At 42.2% G+C, this 21,974-nt stretch overlaps 1 protein-coding gene across 2 annotated transcripts; it reads right to left on the reverse strand.

The window, feature by feature from the left end:
• Window positions 1-1,941: 1,941 nt before the first annotated feature.
• LOC130164497 (atlastin-2-like) lies at window positions 1,942-21,268 on the reverse strand. Of its 2 annotated transcripts, XM_056369277.1 has the most exons (14): window positions 21,181-21,268; window positions 15,319-15,599; window positions 13,230-13,361; window positions 13,014-13,118; window positions 12,788-12,838; window positions 10,683-10,739; window positions 10,095-10,187; window positions 9,626-9,764; window positions 8,003-8,130; window positions 7,179-7,235; window positions 6,251-6,322; window positions 5,736-6,167; window positions 5,423-5,437; window positions 1,942-5,121 (listed from the first exon to the last, which is right to left on the reverse strand). In XM_056369277.1, exons 1-14 carry the CDS (start codon window positions 21,239-21,241, stop codon window positions 5,011-5,013), a joined length of 1,734 nt encoding a protein of 577 aa, XP_056225252.1. In that variant the 5' UTR covers window positions 21,242-21,268; the 3' UTR covers window positions 1,942-5,010. The 2 variants fall into 2 exon arrangements, with proteins under 2 accessions (XP_056225252.1, XP_056225261.1); XM_056369286.1 differs by lacking the exon at window positions 5,423-5,437.
• Window positions 21,269-21,974: the final 706 nt, after the last annotated feature.

A 21,974-nucleotide genomic window follows, 5' to 3' on the forward strand; every position in this document is an offset into this window, starting at 1 on the left:
AGGTCACAGCATCACATCTATGAAGAGTCTGGTTCTGCTCCAGGTTGCAGTTCTGGTGGGTCGGTTCCATCTGTTTCCTGCTGAACCGTTTCATGTTAAACTGGTCGATACTTTCACCTGTGGAGGAGGTGACTGAGCTGGAGCTGAACACATTCTGCTCTTCACATGTTGTTACTGTCGTCCATCAACAACAGTGATGAAGTAAAAGGCAAGAAAGTGAGTCTGAACACTGAGGACAGAGAATAATAAACAACTAGAAAAATCCTGGAGAACTTTTGAATGTTGCTGCTGCTCGGTGCCTGAACTTCACTCCTCGTTTCAATCTGTACAAAGGACGTTACTCTCAGCTTCATTCATGTCGTAGAGACTCGTCCTGACTCTGACCTCAGTCCCTCAGGAAGCCTGAAGCTGTGACACCTGAACACAACAACCTCACTGAGGGTTTCAAACACACATTTCTATAGAGAAGACGACGAAGATGAATAAGGATGCAGAATAATAATATATTTGAGGCTTTGAGGCTTTTGCATTGCAGGATCATAACTAGCAAAATCCAGAAGAAACTTTGCTCTTCTACAGTTCAGGAGACAAAACTGATTCTCATTTCAGCTTCACGAGACCCGGAGTCGACGTCCATGTTTACAACCTGTGTTTAATTCAGTTCTCAGGTTCTCTTAAAAATAAAAATTCCTGTTTTCGGTTTTTCTGAATTAACAAGATAATTATCTAATCATCTCGTTAATTCAGAAAAACAATGCAAAGTGAATGCATTACGCTTCTGTAGTTATGTGCTATAAAATATTAAAAACAGAAATAATTTCCATGAAAACAACTTTTCATATTTAACCATAAAACAAACCTGAAAACCAAAGTGTGAGTCCGAGGCTGCAGTTTGGCTGAAGATCAAGCAGAGGCTGAGAGTGAGGGAGATACGGTCAGAAAAGTGTTGTATAAATAAAGGTTATTAAATTATAATGATTTCATAGCGGTTAAATAATCGGCCTAAAGATGGAAAACATTCAAATCTTTCTTGCTGGACTCGAACAGGAGCAAGAGACGAGGCGACTACAGATGATGCAGAGCCGTTTCTGTCGGTGCGTCTCTTCCTGGTTTGATGTCATTTTATGTTTCTCTAGTGATTGTGAGTCTTTTGAGGCTCTGGCTCAGGGGCCCCGTCGGCCCCGTCGGCCCCTGGACCTGCAGGAGCCAGGAATCCTTCCACGCTCCAGCTGCTAAACTTCTACATCACTCCTTTTATTCAGATACAGTTTCTCCTCATCTTTGTAGGGCAGGAAACTATATTATTGTTTCATTTTTAATAAATATCTTCATTAAAGTGAAGTTTGTGTTTTGCTTCCATGTGGTGATGTCGCTGCTGTTACAGTTTCCTCTCTGTGGATTGAAGCAGCTTCAACTCACATTTCTCTTAAGATATATGAATATCAATGTGACATGTTAGCGTTTATTAGCGTACATTTGCCTTTGCAACATGTTTTATTTCACACATGCTAACACTGTTAGCCAAGTTAGCCTCTACATATTCACAAGAGAGGCTCAGAATAACAGGCAGTCTTATTATTGGCATGCTAACGTTAGCATGATATACTTTGCACATTTTGTTAGAAAACACTAAAACACTACATGGGAAACGTATTAGCATCATAAATGTAAACAGTTGGGTCGTATAGAAGCTCATTACTGCCAGGAAAATAAAACTTATTAAATATTAGTAATTAGTGAAAAATAATCATTTATAATATTTAATATACCATTTCCTAATTCTGATTTAGAATGAGTATTTTTATCATTTGTTCAAAATTTTACTTTTATTTTGGCCTTTAAACACAGTGAACTGCCTCTGCAGCTTCTTTAAATGTCCATTATCCAGAATCTGCACTATAAAAAAAACATTTAAAAATAAATAAAAGACAGACACCAATCTGTGTTGTAGGAGTTTGGTTTAATATTGTATTGAAAAATAAATTAACGAAAATAACTTTAAAATGCAACGAAAGACAAAAAAAAAGAAAAAAGAAAAAGAAGAAAGAAAAGGAAAAGAAAAACCAGATTATAAACATTCTTTGCCAGCAGGGGGTGGAACTGCAGTGCTCATGTAAGATTAAATTTACAAATATATTTATAAAAGAGGAATTTATTAGACATATCCACAAATCACGAAAGCATTCCTTTACATCCAGTGAGCTGAATCTGGTCTACCACCCAACCGTTGTTCTTGCAGCTACAAAAAGGTCTAGAAAATTTATATTTATATATGTATATATTTCATACACATGCCGTATGTGTGGATGAGGCTGTAAAAAACTAACTGTACAAAAACAAAAAAAGCACACAGCGGTGATGTGGATGGAATGATGATTAAATAAAAAGAAAAACATGATTCAGTAAAAACAACACGATGACCCCGACCTCCGACCCCCGAGCCGAGGGCGGAGTGAGGAACGAAACCTTTCATTCATCCGATTCACGGATTTTGGCTTTAATAAAAAAAAGGAAAAGAAGAATAAAAGAAAAGGGAAACAGCGTCTGAACGTAGTGTTCGTATCAACCAAAGCTGAAATGAGTGAAAACGAGCGTCGACTCGATCTTTAATGTGTTTTTTTTTACTAAACGGCTTCTTGGTGCTTTAGAAACAGGAGGAGGTGGTTCAGTCCTTCAGATTTGTCAAGATGAAGAGGAGGAATGACGGAGGGAACGACACATTATCTACAGGTGAGAAATTAAAAAGCTTTTACTCTGGAACACTGGCAGTCGGATCAAGAGGACTGACATCTTTTACACCAACTACCAGTTTAAATATGGAAATGCTGAGACGCCAAAACCATCTCCATGACAACTAAAGGCTGAAGAACTAGTTCAACATTTGGTAAATTGGCGTATTTACTTTCTTTTTTGGATGAATATCATTTTCATGTTTGTTTGGAGTCGGAGCTGTGGCGGAAGGATGAACCTCTGCTCGTCAAGAAATAGTTCCTAACTCCAGACACCGATATCCGTCCCAACGTCTCGCTCTCAGAAACGCGGCGCGGTTCCCGAGATGTCGAGCTTTTCAAAAGGAAACGGAAAATAAAAAAACCAAAAACACAAAAAGGAGGTAAATACTGAACGTCACGATCATTCTGAGGCTGATAATCTCAAAGTAAGAAAATCTTCAAGTTGTGATCTCATGATAAAGTGGTCAATAATAAAAGTAGTGATGACAGACGAGAGCCTCCTGTTGGTCAGCACATCTGTCTGCAGGTTAGTCCAACATCTGTCTGCAGGTTAGTCACTCAGCTGGTTTCAGGGAAATTCAGCTGTTTTCCTTTCAGAGTTCTTTTCTTCCCCAGAGTCAGAAACTCGTGAAGGTTCAGTGTGTAGTGATATTTACTGTCAGACAGTCTAACGGACTCAGTCAGCGTCGTCTGGAACCAAAGATAGTCAGCTTTGTTTTTTTATTGTTAAAGATGCAAAGTGAAAATATCGTTCGTACACGTTTTAATTCTTTTGTTTTTAATTAGTTTGAATAATATTTTGGCAAATGTTTCCTGTTGACACTGATTTCATATTTAAAACCGGAGCCACTTCCTGTTTACAGCAGTGTAATAAAACTATTTAAAACCACAAGGTGTGAGAAATGAATGATGCTAAGCTAGCAGTTAGCCTGTGATTGGGTCACAGACTTCCCTTCACAATCCTGAGGAAGAAAGAGTCAAAATGTTATTTTTGCCAGTTTTCCAGCAGCATCAGTGTTTTTATCATCTCAGACGTTAGAGCTGAAATAATAGCTGAATTAATCAATTAGTCAATTGTGTGGAAATTAATGGGAAACTACTTTGATTATTGATTGATTATTTCTGTTTTTGAAGTAAAATGCTCAAAACTTTGCAGATTTAACATTTACTTTGTCGTGCGTCACTGAACTGAACGTCTCTGCGTTCGGACATTGGAAGACGTCAGCTCTGAAAATTTCATCGACAAAACAACTGATCAATTAATGGAGGAAATAAAACGCAGATTAATCTCTAATGAAAATAATCGCAGCTGCGGTCAGAATGAAGAATGTTTGCAGACTGTTGGTGCTCGCAGTCGACAGCGATGAGATTTTAAAAACACATTTTAAAAGACAAGAAGCTGCTGGATAAAAGGTCAAATAACGTTTGCATAGTGAACGTCCAACTCTGATCCATCGTCTCCGTTTTCATGTTTTTCCACTGACGTTTATTTGTTTGTGGTGAATATTTTAAAATGGAAGATCCACTTATGTAGATTTCCCCCGAGTTTTCCACCCGACTGACGTTCTGGACTTAAAGTCACGTGATTACATCAGATTTGTGGTTGAGAATTAAGTATTAATTTGTTCCGCCTCCTGACGGATTTGTGGTGGTTTCAGTAGTTTGAGGATTCATGCTTCAGGTGTTTGTCTACGTTCACGTGGAGCAGCTTCACTTCACCTTCACACGGCAGAGTCTCTGATTCTGGGTAAGAAAAACTGTCCTGAAACCGTCCGTCAGCTGCAGTTTCCCGCCTGTTTGTCGGTCCGCTCAGCGTGAGAGCCTCTAAGAGTAAAGCTGTAAACTTTGGTTGTGACTCCTCCTCGTGACGCCGCCCAGCGACGGACACGGACCTGACCGAGACGACGGGAGGGAGGGAGGGAGGGGGAGGAGGGGAGAAAAAGAGGAGAGCGGGGAGGAGGGTCTGTGGTCATGCTCTTCATTCATACATTCACATAAATGGGAATCACTAATGTCGAGTCGTCGTGCGACAGGTGAACACACACCTGGGATGACACTCGGTGATAGAGTAACGGCCCCTCCCACCAATAAATACCATAACCCCGCCCACTGACAAATAATAAAATACATCAAACTTCTTGATCCGGTTCTACAGCGAGTCCTTAAACCTACAGCGGCGAGGAACCGTCATCTACAGTCAGAACGAAAACCGATTTACACGTCTCAAACCGAGCAGAGGGAGGAAAGTAAAACGTGACAGGAACGAGACGGCGTGCTGCTAGTTTTTCTTCTTGACGTTGTTGTTGGAGGCGAGCCGCGGCCGTGGCGCCGGGATCAGGCTTCCCAACGGGACTCGACTCCGAGCCACCTCGAAGAGTTTGGAGAAAACCTGGAGGGAGAGAAAGAGGAGGTGAGGTGAGACAGGCAGAGGAGGGAGCGGCCGCAAATACTGAGGTCAGTAAACACAACTGATCAATAATAATAATAATAATAATAATAATAATAAAAAACAGGAACAGGTGTAAACATCCGTCCTCTAACAGAATCCTACAGATTCTCATTTCTTCTGGTTTTATATATTTCCTTGAATCGTCCGAAGATTTAACTGCATCAAACAAAGAAACGTTGACAAGCGATGCCGTTTATTCCCTCAGCTTTTCAAAATAAAATACACCTGTGCTCACGCTTACCTTTCGTGGAGTCCTCTGAAGCATTGAGAGAGAAGAGAGAGAGGAAGGATTAGAGGAAGAGGAGGATGAAAAGAGGACGGTGAAGGACAGACCACGAGCCCACAGACAGGTGAGTAAGTCCCACCAACAGTAATGATGAGACGTAACATCAACCAGCTGATTGTTCTGGGTTTGTTTTTAAATTCCCGTCAGTTTGAAAACTTTGAGTAAACCTGGAGCGTCGCTTTCCAAACCGACGCTCCAGGTTTTTCTAAATTCAAATGAAGAACAAACACCAGAGGGAAAACCCCCGACCTGAGACTCCACCTCTCACCTGTTCCCAGAGGGTTTCAGCCACCTGGTCGATGACTCCGCCGACCTCGCGAAACTCCCCGGAGTATTTGACGTAAGCCCAGACGCAGAGCGCCGTCAGAGCCACGCCCATCACGAGGTTGCACATCATGGCCACGGAGCTGATGCCCACGAAGCCCGTGACCAGCGACACCACGTACATGATGAACATGACGGCGAACAGCGTGGCGGGCGTCCGCGCGGCGTAGAAGATGTTCTTGCCGTCGTTGTGCTTGCTGAAGTTGGCGTAGGCCTCGTCGAGCTCCGCCTCCAGCTGCTCCTGGTAGCGCCGGCAGAAATCCTCGCCGCCCATCTTCTTCACGGAGCGGAAGTGCCGCACCGACGCCTGCCGCAGCTCCACGTGACGGCGCTCCAACTCTGCCGGGGAGATGTAGGGTTTGTCGCCGCCGCAGACCTGAGACCAGACACGACGCACGAGACAGTTTAACACAAGAAGATAAATTCATTTCATCCACATCCAGCGACGGACGTCGTTACCTGCTCCATGCTTTTGTTGTACATGTCTTTGGCTCCTGCTACAGCTGCAAGGTTATTGGCTTCAGCTGTTGCCTAGGAAACAGACAACAGAACACACCTTTAATATAAAGAATAATCCAGTATCACAGAGTCCTCTCTGATCTGATGGATCCACAGTGTGTTAATGAACACTCACTGTCGACCGGAGACGAGCTGGTCGCTGAAACAGGAAGTTAAACTGAGACGAGTCGTCGAACCTTCAGGTCGACTGAAGGTGGTCACATGTCACTCTGGTCCAACAGTAACAAACCAGTTTACTCCGACACGACCTACATACAAGCTCATTTTCCAGTTTGAAATACTGCCAAACTTACGAAGCCAAGAAAAAGGCCACACTCGCAAATATTTTCATCTCGTTATCACAAGATAACGAAGCTCGTTATCCCGAAGTAACAAAATAAAATCCTTTTCTCCTGATAATATCTCGTTATCTTAGCATAACGAGCTTTGTCATCTTGTGATAACAAGATGAAAAATAATTTGTGAGTATGGCCTTTCTGAGCTTCTGTACAAACCGTCATCTGTTGACTTTTGTTTACATCCTCTGGGCATTAGTGCGGATGAGGAGGGCTGCTGTCTGCTGGGGCTGCAGCAGGTCTAACATGCAGTTAACCAGTTGTACATTAAAATAATTATTAGTTTAAACGAGTATTTCTGGTGCCGACTAACGAGGGTAATCACACATCACTACACATGTTTTCTCAGCTAATAAACATGAACCATCAGGTTTCCACTGAGAGAAAAACAAGATTTAAGATTTGATTGGTTCATTTAAACTTGTGTTAAAGAGATGTGTTGAACAGTCTGTTCTTCTGTAATAAACATCATGACGTTACGTGTCCAGGGAGTGGAGCTGTGTGACAGTGAGGCGATCTGAAGCTGAACCCACCTGCAGCATGGACTTGGGGTGAGGAAGCTCCTCCCCCTGGTAGATCTTCATGTAGGCCTGAAAACACAACGACAGATGGAGAACTGAGTGTGGAGAACAATCAAACAACAACAGAACAAAAAGAACAAACAAACACCAATAAAAAGCTTCTGACTCAGTAAATTCACAAAACTCTAAACAGGAATTTGCCAGAACAATCCCAACTCAAGGTCCCTTACTAGCTTTTTCTAGAGCAGTGGTTCCCAGCCTGTAGGTGATGCAAATGGACCGACAATTTAATTTGCAAAAACCGGGATTATTTTGTAATTATATATAAAAAACTGCACATATAAATAGTATTTAAAAAAATGTTCCATCTTTACCATTAAAACAAGAGATTTCAACCAGAGAATCGTTCAACTGATGCTCAACAACCGTCTTCACAGAAATTTGTACTTGACTGAAAAATTTTTATTCTCTCCTAATAAACTTTGGTCTTCTCTCATTATATAAACTCAGTTTCAGAGTCCAGGTGTGTGGAAGCTGTTTTACAACTTTAGTCCTAGAAAATAAAACTATCTGGTTATTACTTATTTTTTATGAATTTAAATTATTTTATTTTTTAAAAACATCAGTGCATCAGAAAAAAGATTCTCTAAAAACAGAAACAGGAGTCGTCAACCAGAAGCGAAATAAAGCAAACAACACAACCTCCTGAGAAAATACATCATCTTCATCAATGTGCTTCTGCTTCATCCTTTTACTCATGCACATATAAAGAAATACACCTGCCACAATCAAACAGTTTTCTGTCCTGTCACACATTTGATTTCTGACTCACTCACCTTGAAGTACTGCAGCAGGTCTCTGCAGGTGATCTTCACTCCTCCGATCTCTTTCTCCACCAGGTTCTCTGGAGAGAGCAGCGTCGGCACCAGGTTCACCAGCTCCTTCTTAAAGTCCTCGTCGATGTCTGAGACACAAAGCGACAAACTGACGGCTTCAACACAAACTCATTAAACCAACAACTTTGTTTTTAGGCATTTAGCTCACACTGTATTTTTTATCATCATCATCATCATCATCATCATCATCATCATCATCGACTGCGACCTGCCGGAGTGAACCGGCAGCTCATTTCTCACCTGGGACAACGGAGGAACTTTAACACCTTTCAAAATAAAGGTTTCTGGCTCAACATGCGCTGAGGATTTGGACGTATTCATGCGTGTGCACGATGTAGTTGCTATGTTGCCTTTCACATATTTACTGCAGCACTTTATAAAGGTTCTTTAAAGTTATTTGTTTTTTCAAGGTGTTTTCTTGTTGCTACGACAGTAAAATATTTTAGGTTGTTTTTAAATATCTTTAAATGACCTTTAATTTACACACAGTGCCTTCAGTTGGTTTATAGATATTTTTATTAATTACAAAACAACAGCAGCATCTTAAACCTGCAAATAAATATGTAAATGTGTGAGTAACATTTTGACTCAGGTGAGAAAAATCTTCAGTGTGAAGTTCAGGTGACGAGAAGCTTCAAGTTAATATGAGCTTCATCGTCTACATCATGAACTCTGCAGATTACAGTTCAATCATTTGCCATTAAAGAAAACTAAGATGTAGTTTAGAGGTGGTGCAGCGTGTTTTTATCGGCGTCCTGTGGATGTCCGGGGCGTCGTTCATGTGGACGGACTGTGACGTCACTGACATCAACCTTTAAGCTTCGGCAGCTCTGAAGATTTTTAATCCCCGTTTACAACCTGGATTCAAAGTCTGTTTCACTCAGGTGTTCGCTTCGTTCCCCTGTCAATCATTAGGTGATGTGCTGCTGAAATAAGACCTCACTGTTCCTGTGGTGGGCGGCAACCAGACACCACAACAACAACAACAACAACAACAACAACAACAACAAGCAGCCACAACAACAACAACAACCAGCCACAACAACAACAACCGTATGTGTGATAAGTAAAATATGTGTTAACGTTAATTCGCTTGTACGGACAAAATTAAAGTGAAATGACCGAAATAAACAGGAAGGAAAATAAATGTTTTTAAATTAAAAAAAAAAAAAAAAGTGATTTTTTAAAATTAATTCCAACGAGCTGCAGCATTTATTTATTGATTGATTGATTGATTGATTGATTGATTGATTGATATATTGTGAACGCCTACAACACGACCTCTCACCCCTCAGTTCATCAGCCCAAAACTAAAAACCAATCTGGATCCGTTAAGGACCATGTGACCTGTGTGTTTAGTTACTGTTCCAGGTAACGGGTCGGGTCCGGATTTGATTTAGAAATTATTGTGGGTCAGGGGTCAAGGGTCAGTTCCAGTACCGAGCTTTGCCAGTAGAGGTTTGACCTGTGCGGGCTGGTTGCTGGGACTGGTTAACTAGTTGCCGTGGCTGTGGGCCGGTCATTTTGACTGGTTAACTAGTCGGCTCTGTGTCGGGTGCGTACCTCTGAGCCGGCCGTCGAACTGCGGGTTAGTGGCGACCCTGAGGCCGGGGTGCGGCAGCAGGAAGCAGCCGATGTTGGAGAAACAGGAGTGGATGTGTTTCCTGACGTTCTGCAGCTCCTCGTGTTGGTTCTGCTTCACCTGAACACGGATGAGAACACGTTAACGCCACCAGCCTCATGCAGATCTCCATGGAGCTGTTGGAAGGTGGAGTTTCTATCTTTTGATGATCAATCAAGAAGAGTTTTATTAGTGATGATTCTTCTGTTTTTGAACATCAGAGCTAGATGCTGTTTCCTCCCAGACACGTACAGATATTACAACAAGGTTAGAAGAGAATAATCTAAAGAAATAAAACCAAATAACTGTTGAGTCGTTAAACGTAAGAGCAGCAGTTTCCCTCCTGCTTCAGTCTTTGTGCTGAACTGGTCCTGGATCTGCCTCTAAACTGTGATGTTCACATGAACTCACCTGCAGCCGTTTCTCCAGGAAGCTCCACCCTCCCTCCAGACCGTACGGATGCTCGTACGGGTAACTCCAGTCTCGGATCAGGAACATCAGCGTCTGAGAACAGGGACAGACATTCAGCTTATTGATCCAACATCAGAGTCTGGACTTCTGTCACAACGTCACCTACTTCGGAAAATAATCTGAGTCTGTGGTCAAGACTCCAGCAGCAGCTGCTAGAATGACGACCAACTTGGTTCAACTGTTTTTGTGTCTCATCAGCTGCTGAAGCGGAAACAAGTTTATGACACAAGTGCAGCTGGAACCTGAATAAGTCACGAAGCCTCCAAGTAAAATTTAATTCTAGTTTTGTCCACCTTTTAATACATATAATTACTGCAAAAAATGAAGATGATTAACTTCTTTCAAACAGCTCAGCCCATAAACTGAACCGATTCATTTGAGAATTTATCGTGAACGTATATTTGTGTTAATTAAACTAAACTCAAACTACAAGAGGGACGTGACAAAGCTCATTAAATTAAATATCTTCTCATTTAGTTGTTGAGGGACTAAAGTTGATGGAGGACGGAGAGTGTGAGCAGATCCCACCTGAAAAGGTTTCTCGTAGACCTCCTCCATGGCCAGTCGTCCGTACTCAGTGAAGAGCTGAGGACAGGACACAAGCACTCAGTTTAAAATCCAGTCAAACACAACAACACATTCCAGCGAGCTCGTTTAGTACAGGAACTAATGTGTGCAGATGTGACAGTTGAGTGATCCAGCTTCATCCGGTCTGAGAAAGCTTTTCCACTTCCTGCTCTGAACTCTCCGACTCGCTGCTGCTGCAGCTGAGAGAAAAACTCATGTTGGTCACGTTCAAGCCGATTCTCTGTCGGCAGCTGCTTTAAATGTTCACAAGGAATCCTGCACAGGTTTTACACCAGACCCTCAGTCCAGTTGCACAAAACACCTCAAGTTTTCTACTTAAGTGAGTAAGTCCTTAACGACTCCCTCAGCTAAAGAGAGATTAAACCTTCAGGGTGTTGAACAAAATCTCTTCTCTTCATTTACGGCCATAAACTCACCGTGTTGCAGTTAGAGAGGTGCCTTTAGTTTTTTTCTCTTACTTTGGTCATTAAGGTCTTTTGTGCAACAGTTTAACTGACTTTAAGTGATTCCTTAAGTATAAGACCAAGATAAGGAGAAAAACTTCAACACTTAAGGTTTCCTTAAAATGTTCACTTAAGACTTCAGGTTGTTTTGTGCACCTGTTTATTTTAAGGAAAGTGTAACTCAGACTCTGAGATGCAGAGATGAGCAGCTGGGTCCAAAGATGGAAGAGCTGCTCTCTGCCTCATTTGGCTGCTGGGTTCATCTCTGCGGTTAATCCTGAGCACATCGTACGAACACCCGATATGGAGCTCTTCACTGTAACAGAGACGCTGCTGTGAATGTGTTGGATTAGAGATCAGCAGTCAGGCGCCTCGTTATCAGCACCGAGAGGTGAAAAGATGAAAACGACAAGGTTCTGCTGAGAACGCACGAGGGGGAAACGGACAAAATAAAGTATTTTAGATGATATATCTGAGAACAGACGAGACACCTCTGATTGGTGGTTTCCTCACTCTAACCACAATAAACCTTTAACTAACCACAGCCACCTCTAAGCTGCGCAGAAACATTTACGTCTACGTTCAGCCACAGACTTCACGTTTGGTGAGCCGAGTAATTCTGTCAGTAACTCTGCAGGGATCCATAACTTGGCCTCAGAGAGTCACAACATGCTGAAACATGAGACGGAGTCAAAGAAACCCAACTGAGGAAACCTTCAAACCACAGAGGAACAAATTGTACTGTGGTTCTTTTCAGTGTTTCCTTTTTCAGCAGCTTGTTGTGATCTAGAAGTTAATAAAAATGAGCAGCTGGTTACGGGTCTGAAGTAACCAGGAAGTGTCTGAAGGAGCAGAACACAAAAAGTTCCTCTCTATTTATAATCTCTGAAGGTTGGAACATCTGCATCGTCTCACAGTGTGACAGAGTGAAAACAAACCAGGAAAGAAAACTGAATCATGGGACAGAGGTTTGAAGATAAAGTGAAGAGTGAACTTCTTTTATAAAAAAAAAAAAAAAAAAAGCTCCTCCAGTGTAAAGGTCTGTGTCCATGTGTAGTGTGATTATAGATCAGCTATAGCTTCTATATTAATACTGTGAAAGTATCAAAGCCTCAGTCCACAGAGAAATGCACACAGCCTGTATTCAGAAACTGAGCCTTAAAACCAGCCGTCAGGACTTCTGGAACTTTGTGATGTCACAACAAAGCAGTCACCAAGCCCCGCCCACCTGGACCCACCATCCAAACCTTGCAGGATTTGGTTTCTCTGAGTGTTTTTACCTGAAATCTGCTTTATTTTTATTGGATCACTCAGAAAACAGTCAGCCAATCAGAAGACAGGCTCAGGGCCTCCTCTCTTCTGATTGGCTCACCGACCTGTTGTTACTAGAGCTGCAGAGAGAAGCCTGAGAGAGGAGATGTAAAACTACACTGAGATGGTTTTTATTTCTTCTGATGGATCAACACTTCAAATAAAACACATAAGAAGTCCCCATGAGGCTGTAGAGAGGCTAACGAGTTAGCTTAGCTTAGTTATCGTTTAACCTGGGACCATATTGGATTCATAGGAAGTCGTCGAGTAGAGCAGTGAGTGAAAACTGACCTGGAGGTGCTGGAGGTCGTCTTCCTGGACGTTCTGGGACAGGTTGTAGACCTGAAACACAACAAACCAAGACCTCAACCCGTTAGTGACTCAGGACCATCACACATCACTCAGATCCTGATGCCTGAGAACTCACACTCTGCTACAGTGAGGTGGACGCCATCATTTCTGTCTCTTTGAATTAATGGGTTAATTTCCTTAATTAACAGAATCTAACTGAACTGACCTGGACAGAGCTGGTCATGGTGCTCAGGGCGAACAGCGTGGCGCAGTCTTTGATGGTCGACTGGCTGTCAAACGCCCCCTGTGTGTCGATTAGTAGAACTGCAACCTGCAGGAACAGCAGCGCGTTCATTTCATCCCAACGTTATTTTTTTTTTTTTTAAAAAGAGGAGATAAAGACGCTCGCTGCCGTGAACGCGGCGTCCGCCTGTGGACTGACCTTGCAGCCGTCTGGTTTCTCCACCACGAACACCTCGCTCCAGGCCAGGATGCCCGTGGTCTCCCTCTCACAGCCGCCCCGCCAGGTGAAGCCCGTCAGAGGCTCGTCCTCGTCGCCCACCCACGACTCGGACTGGAGGGAGAGAAGAGGGTGGAGAACTTACAGCACTGACCCTGTTCTGGTTTCATATCAGAGACGTTTATAAGATTAAACCCAGAATGAAACGACGTGATGAAGCAGGTCCTGTACGTCAGGTGATGATTTATACACTTATGACACAACTACTAACAACGCTGCCTTTTCACAGACGGTGAGAGACTTTAATATTATCTGAGCACAACAATTTGTAATTTTTTTGCCAACAACTGTTCAACAGTAATTCAGCTGAACTGAGAAGAAAACTGCAGCGAGACATTATTCTATCACTAAAGTTGGAGCTCATGATGACAGTGGATTTCTGTCTTAATGCCTCTACTTTTTTATTCATTTTTTATTCATTCCATCACTACATATTAACAAATAAATGAATCATAGTACCATCATTTTGGCAGGTATTGTGATACGAGTCATGATTTCAGTGGGAGCTTTTGTCGGAGCTTGTGCCAAAACAAAATCACGACGAATATGATGCTTCATCTTTAATGTGTTGAAGCAATTTTACCTTTATCACAAAAAAAAAAAAATAATATATATATATATATAAAAACATTTTGTGTTTATTAAATACCAAATAAACCAAAGTCATTTATCTCACTGATGCAGAAAGAACCGACACATGAAGTGAAAGGAGCTTCTATGTTAAAAGTAACATACACTGCTACAACATGCAGCTACTAATCTGCTGCAACACGCTTCAGTGTGATCCCTGTGCCAGAGCTGTGTGAACAACCTTACCATGACCCTGATCTGTGTGGGCGGGGCTTATTCCATGCATACAGACAGCCTTTATGTGTGGAATAAGCAGCACAGAGCTGTGGAGGCCCGGCCACAGAGGAAACCTTGTGCCGGCCTAAAATCCTCTTTGCAGCGTGATGAAACTCTCCAGAATGTTCCTCAGCGCTTACCGTAGATTAACACAGACACACACACACACACACACACACACACACACGAGTTTCAAACAGGAAAACTTTGACTGGATTTGTTTCCTGCTGCAGCAGCTGACGGTTCAACTGAAACAGTTAAAACTGTCGTCCAGTGTTTGATGATGATTTTTATGGTTTAATGTCACGAGGAAGATTTCATGTTGTGTTGGCAAACTTCTAAAACTCCTGTGCTCATGAAACCCAGAGAACAAACAGCATTAACCCTGAAAACACAAGGATGTGGAGATAAACAGACAGTTTCAATAGTTCTTCAGTCTGTAGAGAAACAACATTCAGAGTCTGAGATCTGCCTCTCACTTCATTCTCAGACTGGTGCGGCCCTTTGACACCAACTGCCATCAGTGACTTTGTTTTGTTAAACTTCCAAGGTCTTTAGAAGAAAAGGTTCACAGGTTTTTAAGTCTGTTTGAGTCAGTGCTCTGTTACTGACAGGTTACTGTTGGCTGCAGTGATTCTGAGAGAACAGGTCAAAATCCACAGTCCTCCTCCTGAGGAAAACAACTTCAGTTCAGCTCAGGTTAATATTCTACAGCCTGAGTTCAGAAGAAGAAGTTAATTGAGTATTTTCTGATCACTTTCATGCCTTTTATTAGAGATATGGACAGAAGAGAGGAGCAGCGACAGATAGATAACAACAGCCAGGTGTGAACTCAGGACGCTGCAGCTCATGGTCGACAAACTAAGCAAACTCCACCTGCTGGTTACGACCTCCTCCGCTCAGACTAGCCATTACTCAAGACTTCACACAAAAACTAAAGTGTTTTCATAGTTCACCGTGACCTTGACCTTTAACCTTGAGTCACCAAAACCTAATCCGTTCATCCTTGAGTCCAGGTGAATGTTGTGCTACATTTGAAGAAGTTCCATCAAGGTGTTACTGAGATATCGTGTCCATGAGAATGAGACGGACGGAGAAACAGATTAAAACCGTCACCTGCTCTCAGGTGTTCTACAGTTCACCACGGCTTCAGGTGACAGTTTACCTGTTTGTACATGTAGCGCAGCATGAAGTCCAGCAGGAAGGACTTGCCCTTGCGGAAAGCGCCGGCCACAGAGACGACGACCACGTGGAGGTCCTGCACCTCCTCCTGCAGCAGCAGCCTCTCCAGCGCCTCCTCCTGCAGCGTGAACGAGTGCTCGTCCTCGTTCGCCGTCACGATCTGCACCGGTCTGGCCACGCCCACCTCCTCCCCCTCCTCCAGCAGGTCATCGTCCTCCTCCTCGCACCTCATCGGGGAGGTGTCCGACGTAAACCTGTGGCCACCTGAGAGGGAAGGGTGACCAGAAGGATCAGAAAATAAAAATCATTAATATTATTTTCTTAGCTAAACACCAAACTGTTTCTGGATAAATCTTCACTTCATATCTACATTCAGAATAGTTCAATATCCAAATCACCATTTTTCTGATTAAAAAAGGTAAAATATGTCACATTGTTGTTCATTGTTAGCATTAGCATTATTAGCACCATCAGTGTTGTGGTGATACAGAGACGCTCCAGACGTAAAGGAAACATGTTTGTTTGGTACAAGACCAACAACAATCACATCATCATCTTTTCATTTTATTCAGTGAAAATGTAAAAACAATCTTTCCAACTGAAATCAAAATAATTGCCAAAAATAAAAGCAATTTTTTGCATAAAGTGCAGCTCTAATCGACATCATCTTCTTTTAACACCAGGTCGATACTGAGCCAGCAGACCGGTTCTTCTTCTGAGACACGATCAACAACAACAACAACAACAACAACAACAACAACAACAACAACAACAAATTTCTCTGCTGAGACAATAAAGACGGTATCTGTCCATCTACCCTCACAACTCTGCTCATAAATGTATCCTGTGCACTTGCCTCCTTAGACCTGCTGTGTTACCACCTGTCTCAGGTTACTACCTGAGCAGACGTATCGAGTCACTGCTCTCACCTGTCGGGAATCACCCAGTAACATGTCAATAAAACCTCTAATAATATCCAGCCAGTTTGGTCTTGTCAGACATATTTGTATCAGTATGAAATCACTGCTTTGTATTGGTACAGTTGTCATGACAACAGAAACAAAGATATGTCACCGACACCTGAATTGTGTGATCAGCTCTACTGAAACATTAAAAGACAGTGAGGAGACGGGACGTCAGCGTCCTCAGTGTGGACGTGCTCCGCCTCCACCGCAGGGGTCAATACGCTCTGATGGAGAGACGTGACGGAAAAAAAAAAAAAGTTTCTTGACCTCCTCAAGTTAGTGAAGCGTCACAGGAGCTCAGCCAAGAGGAACGCTGAGGGGAATCACTGCTATTATGGGATGGCAGGAGGTTTACAGTAAACAGAGCCTCCAGCCAGAGTCAGTGTCTAACCTGTGGACTAATGACGCTTCGAACGCTCCTTTTATGGCAGCGGTTACACTTCACTGATCTGCAGCTGTGGATATTTCAGAGAGAAGTATTTGACTCCTTTTGGACGCTCGGAGCAGAGTTTTATCATCAGGTCACATGACGGCGCTCACTCAGACGCCGTCATGTGATTCCACAGCTAACCACAGCGGCCTGCGGCCCCATGGGAACATGCACAGCGTCTTCATTCAGGTCGGTGTTAGAGCCGGTCGGGGCCACGTGAGATCTCTGCAGGCAGCGACACAGCGACTGAATCGCCTCCATCACTGAACTGTTACACATGCAGCAGAGTTCACTTGTAATGAAATGAGCTACATGAATAAAACTGCCATTACCATTGATTAAAACATACACCATCACAGTCACATCATCCAGGGGAGGTGGAAATAAAACACAGGGTGACATTAACAACTGTTTTGGGACGATGACGATGGTGACGATGATGATGATGAGAGCCATGACTGAGGCTTTTAAGACGACCAGTGATCCGGTGAAATCAGAGTCCCACTGTTCTCTCTGCTGCACATGAGCTGCCTGAGGGGGAAACACTGAACCAGTGGAAACGCAGTGAAACACTCAAACTGTTAGTCAATAAACAGAAAACAGACCCGTTTGAAAATCAGTTATTTATCAGGCAAAAAGAAAAAAGCAATTTAAACCTGATCTTGTTCAAGCTTCTCCAGTGTGACGACTGGCATCTTCTCTCTGAATTCGCTGCTGTATTGTGTGTTTTTTTGGTTATATTTAAGTATTTTATTGAAGATGCATATTATATTATTATCATTATTATTTTTTTTTTTTGTGAACAAAACTCCCCATGCACAGTCAATATTAGCGCTCAGGTGATGGTTGGTGAAAATAATAAACAGCTGGCTGCAGGACCTATAGTCTACACATGTAAATAATTAGACCTTTTTTATGCTGTCAGTTCTTATTTTTGTTATACTGTGTAAAACTAACTTTTTTAACTCTAGTAATATTAATAATGCCCTGAACTTTGATAATGTCTAATATTATTGTCATGTTTACCTTTGTAATACGTTTATCTCTTGAAAAAAAAAAAAAGATGTTAAAACACTGAATACTGATAAAATGAAGATGATGATAATTGGTCATGTGATCTATGTGTTTGGATTCATCACACCTGTGAAGCTGAAGAAGCCGCAGGTGAGTCACAGTGAAGTCATCTCAGTGTGCAGTGGTTAACTTTGACTTTCCCATTATTATTATTATATTATTATCTTTTTAAGTATTTGGTATTGTCATTTCCACTCTCTTTCTTTGTGCTTCACTTTGCTGCAAATCTCCCACTGTGGGACTAATAAAGGAATATCTCATCTTATTATTTGTGGCCTTGATAAAGTTTCTTAAAAACACTCAACTGCTGTCGATCCGTTGGGAATCACATGTTTAATCTAAATAGTAAATTAACAACTTGAACATGTGGTGAGACACTTTTGTTTCTTTATTGAAATCAGCGCAGGAGAAACATCTCGTATGTTTCAGTGTTTGTGCTGCGACGGCCACGATGATCACATGTCAAGGTCACGGTAACTCATCAGAGGAGTTGTCACTTTTAGACAGAAACTTTATCGTCATTGCATTAAAATACACAACGAAATTAAGTTTGGCCTCTTGGCAGCATATATCAAAATAAAGACTAAAATCATTCAAATATATAAAAATATAATTAGATAAAATATGCATATAAACATCAATGATATAACTAAGAACTTGTTGGGGAACAGGACAGTATCTGTGTTATCTTTTATAATATCCCAGAAGTCACTGCAGCTACAGCCATTTAAGAATCATTTTGAAGTGTTAAATATAATTACTGATTATTTAAACTTTGGGACAATACATCCTTAAACCTGGCACTTTCCTCAACAACATACAGGAGAAACTGTTGCCTAGCTATGAGACAAAACTTGGCCAGTTTAATGAGGATGTGGTCTAAATTAAAACGAACAGGAAAACTCTGAAAATACTTGTTTTTTCTCTATTTGCACAAAGAACATTTAAAAAAAAGATTTTTTTCTAAACACTCCTCAGAGTTATTACATTTGAAAACACAGGACTGGTGCAGATGAGGAAAACAGATCTCCCTAAACATCAAAACTAATTGAAGTCAGCAAAGTTAGAAAATACTTTTTTGTCCTCCATCTCTTCCTCTGTTATCACTCGATTAAAAAGCTATACAGCTGTTGTTGTTATTATTATTATATGATGTCATAAAGCTGCATATATGTTTGTCATTTGACTTCAGGTCATAAAATGATTTGATTTGACTTTCATGAGCTGCAAACAAGTCAGTTTTATATTCTCACTCAGCTGTCTGACAACTACATTACACAACAGAGAGCAGAGGTTAAACCTGATAAAAAAGGGACAGATTTAGTCGTTCAGGTGTTTCATTGTGGATCGAGACCTTTGGCAAAAACGACCTGAAAACACAACAGCCACACTGCTGCCACTTCATCATCAGCTGATAATAAACTGGTGGTGGATCTGGAGCTTCGTACAGTCACAGTTCACTAACACGACAGCAGCAGTGAATAGGCACATTTCCCTTCTTATCTCACAAGTCAAGCTGAGCAGTGGATTCCTGTATTTTCATTTTAAACTGTGACCTCCTCATAGCACCTCAGTCACTGTATCAACACTCGTCAGCAGAGCGGAGGAATCTGGCTTGGGTTCTGCTCAAATGTCTGACTGTAGTGTTCAGCACTAACAGTCTGGTCTGGCTGCATTCACAACAGACAGGCGTGCTCACAGCACTGCTGACCTACATGGCCGGGGGGGGGGGGGGGGGGGGTCATGTCTGTTACAACTCAGGAGACGCTCACAAGTGGAGCATGGGGTAGAAATGACACAATGCAAATATGAGCACATAACTACAAAAGGTTTTCAAGTTCTAGTGTGAGCAACATTTTTCACAAGAAGGCAAAACAGCAGTTCTTCCTCAGTCATGTCAAGACTTGAAATGTGCAACTATTCCATCCAGTATAGTGTCAGATATATTCATGTCTCTTCTTACTAAGAAAAAGCCTGTTTACGCCCAAAAAATGCATCCAATATCCCAGAAGATGCCCTAGTGTAAGAAAAGAGACAAAACAATCCTCAAGCATTTTCCTTTTCATTCATCATGCAAACCCAGATACATAAGAGGATAACTACACCAGTGCAACCACATGGACATCACATGACTACTGATGCCTCAGTCTTTGCCCCAGTTTGGTCTTGGCACACAGTGTGCACTTCTCCACACATCAAGTGGCCGGAGCTCCGTCCAGCTGCAACAACACGAGCAGCAGCTTCACAAACATCCACATTTACTGTCCATCCAGGGAAACTTCACGAGCCTGTGTTCAGCAGCTGTAATGCATGAACACTGCTCGCTGAGGCCTGCCAGACATATCCCAACTCTGACTGTGATTCAGTTGATAACACTTCATGTTCACAGCAAGCTAGAGGCTTCATCATCAGCCGGCTTGTAAGCTAACTTCACATCAGGTATCAGCTAGCTGAGAGAAACTAACCCAGTGCAAACCCCAAAGAAAAGCCATCCTTACCTCGGCATACAAAAACAGCTCGGTGTATGTTACTGAATGACAAAATAAAGACAGAATCACAACTGACTCGACCGTTTTTTCCCGTCGCCGACACGGTCACAGTGCGCGATGAGAACCGCTAAAAATAAACCCAAAAGCTTGGTTTGGTATGTGTTAGCAAAATGGGAGGAGAAATGAAAACTAGTGACTATAACTCAGGAATTTAAGAAGAGTTATGGATCTCTGCCAAGGAGAAAAGAAAGTTACCATAACGGGCTCACTTTCTGAACGGAAATCTCTGTACGAAGCTATTTTAAATTTGTGTAAGCTAGCTAATGTTTGTAACATTAAAAGCCAGTGTCCGGTTCTGTTTGACCAGCCCATTATCCACTGCAAGGTGTGTTAGCCTAGCGAAGCGAAGTTAGCTTGCTGCCCACTGTTAATCACTGCAGATAACAGATGGCTATTAGTTAGCTGTTGACAGTTTAACAGTTGTTTGACACAACAGAACAATAAAGAATTAGCTCGAAGAGGCCAGCAGTTGTTAGCAGACCGCTAACAACAAATACACACATTCACCTGCAGGTGAGGGGCTTAACAACACGCCTAACACAATACACCACCCACAGCGGGAGCGAGTCGATGTCAGCTGAAATACAACCCACAGTCCCCGACATCAGAGATAAAGTGCCATGTTTTAAGTGATATTTTACCGCTCGGACACAGCGGGACACGGCGGGATGCAAAACGACAGAAGATGCGATTATTCGACGGAGCGGAGCTGCCTGCGGTATCCTCCCTGAAACACACCCCGCGGAGGAGACCACATATTCGGAGAGCTCCCGCTGTCATCTGCCGCGTCGATAACGTAATTTAAGTGTCGATATGTGTTTAATTACCCTCTTTGAAGATGCTGTTCTTGTGATTCCGCTGCTTCAACCTGCTCTCCTCCGCCGCCATCTTTCCTGACCTGCTGGTAGCAGCGGACCGCGCTGACGTCACAGAAGCGGTGGCGGTGTCCGCGAGGTCCTAAATACAGAGCCGAGACTCCGCCCCCCCCGGTTTAGCTAGCTGCTAGCATCCATAGCTAACCTTGATATGCTTTTCTGAACAGTTAAACTGTTTATCTGCAGGTCTTAAAAAGCCCGAAATTAGTAAAGTAAAGTAAAGTTTAACTTCCAAAGGTCTTGGTTTTGTTTTCTTGCCTGCCATAGAAAGTAACATGAGTTATAACTTTTAGCTGTCAGGATACAGATGTTAGGAAAATCATCGTGTGGAATTCAGCAAAAACTAAAAAACATATTATTATATTTTTAGATTGGTTAATCTGTCCATCCGTTTTCTGCCATTTATCTGGGTCCAGGCTTTGTGCTGCATTCACATGCTCTTTGGTTGCGTTTGTCCATGTGCGTTTCGCTCAGAATCTGGAAACAATATGGACGCTTCAAAGAAGATGTGATGTATTTTATTAGACATTGTTAAAACAACACGCCGCTAACTGTTTCTTGTGTTGGTGTTACAGATTTACTGCTAATAAATTATATTTATAATTAATCTATAGGTCACCCTAAATGGACAACAACTAACAGTTACAACCTAATACCATATTATAGATTAAATGTTAGCAAAAAAAAAAAGATATTCAAAACATAAATTTGTACATTTATTTGGAAAGTTTTTCACCATCAACCAA

Source organism: Seriola aureovittata, chromosome 3 (genome assembly GCF_021018895.1).
Source record: "Seriola aureovittata isolate HTS-2021-v1 ecotype China chromosome 3, ASM2101889v1, whole genome shotgun sequence".
Taxonomy (NCBI): domain Eukaryota; kingdom Metazoa; phylum Chordata; class Actinopteri; order Carangiformes; family Carangidae; genus Seriola; species Seriola aureovittata.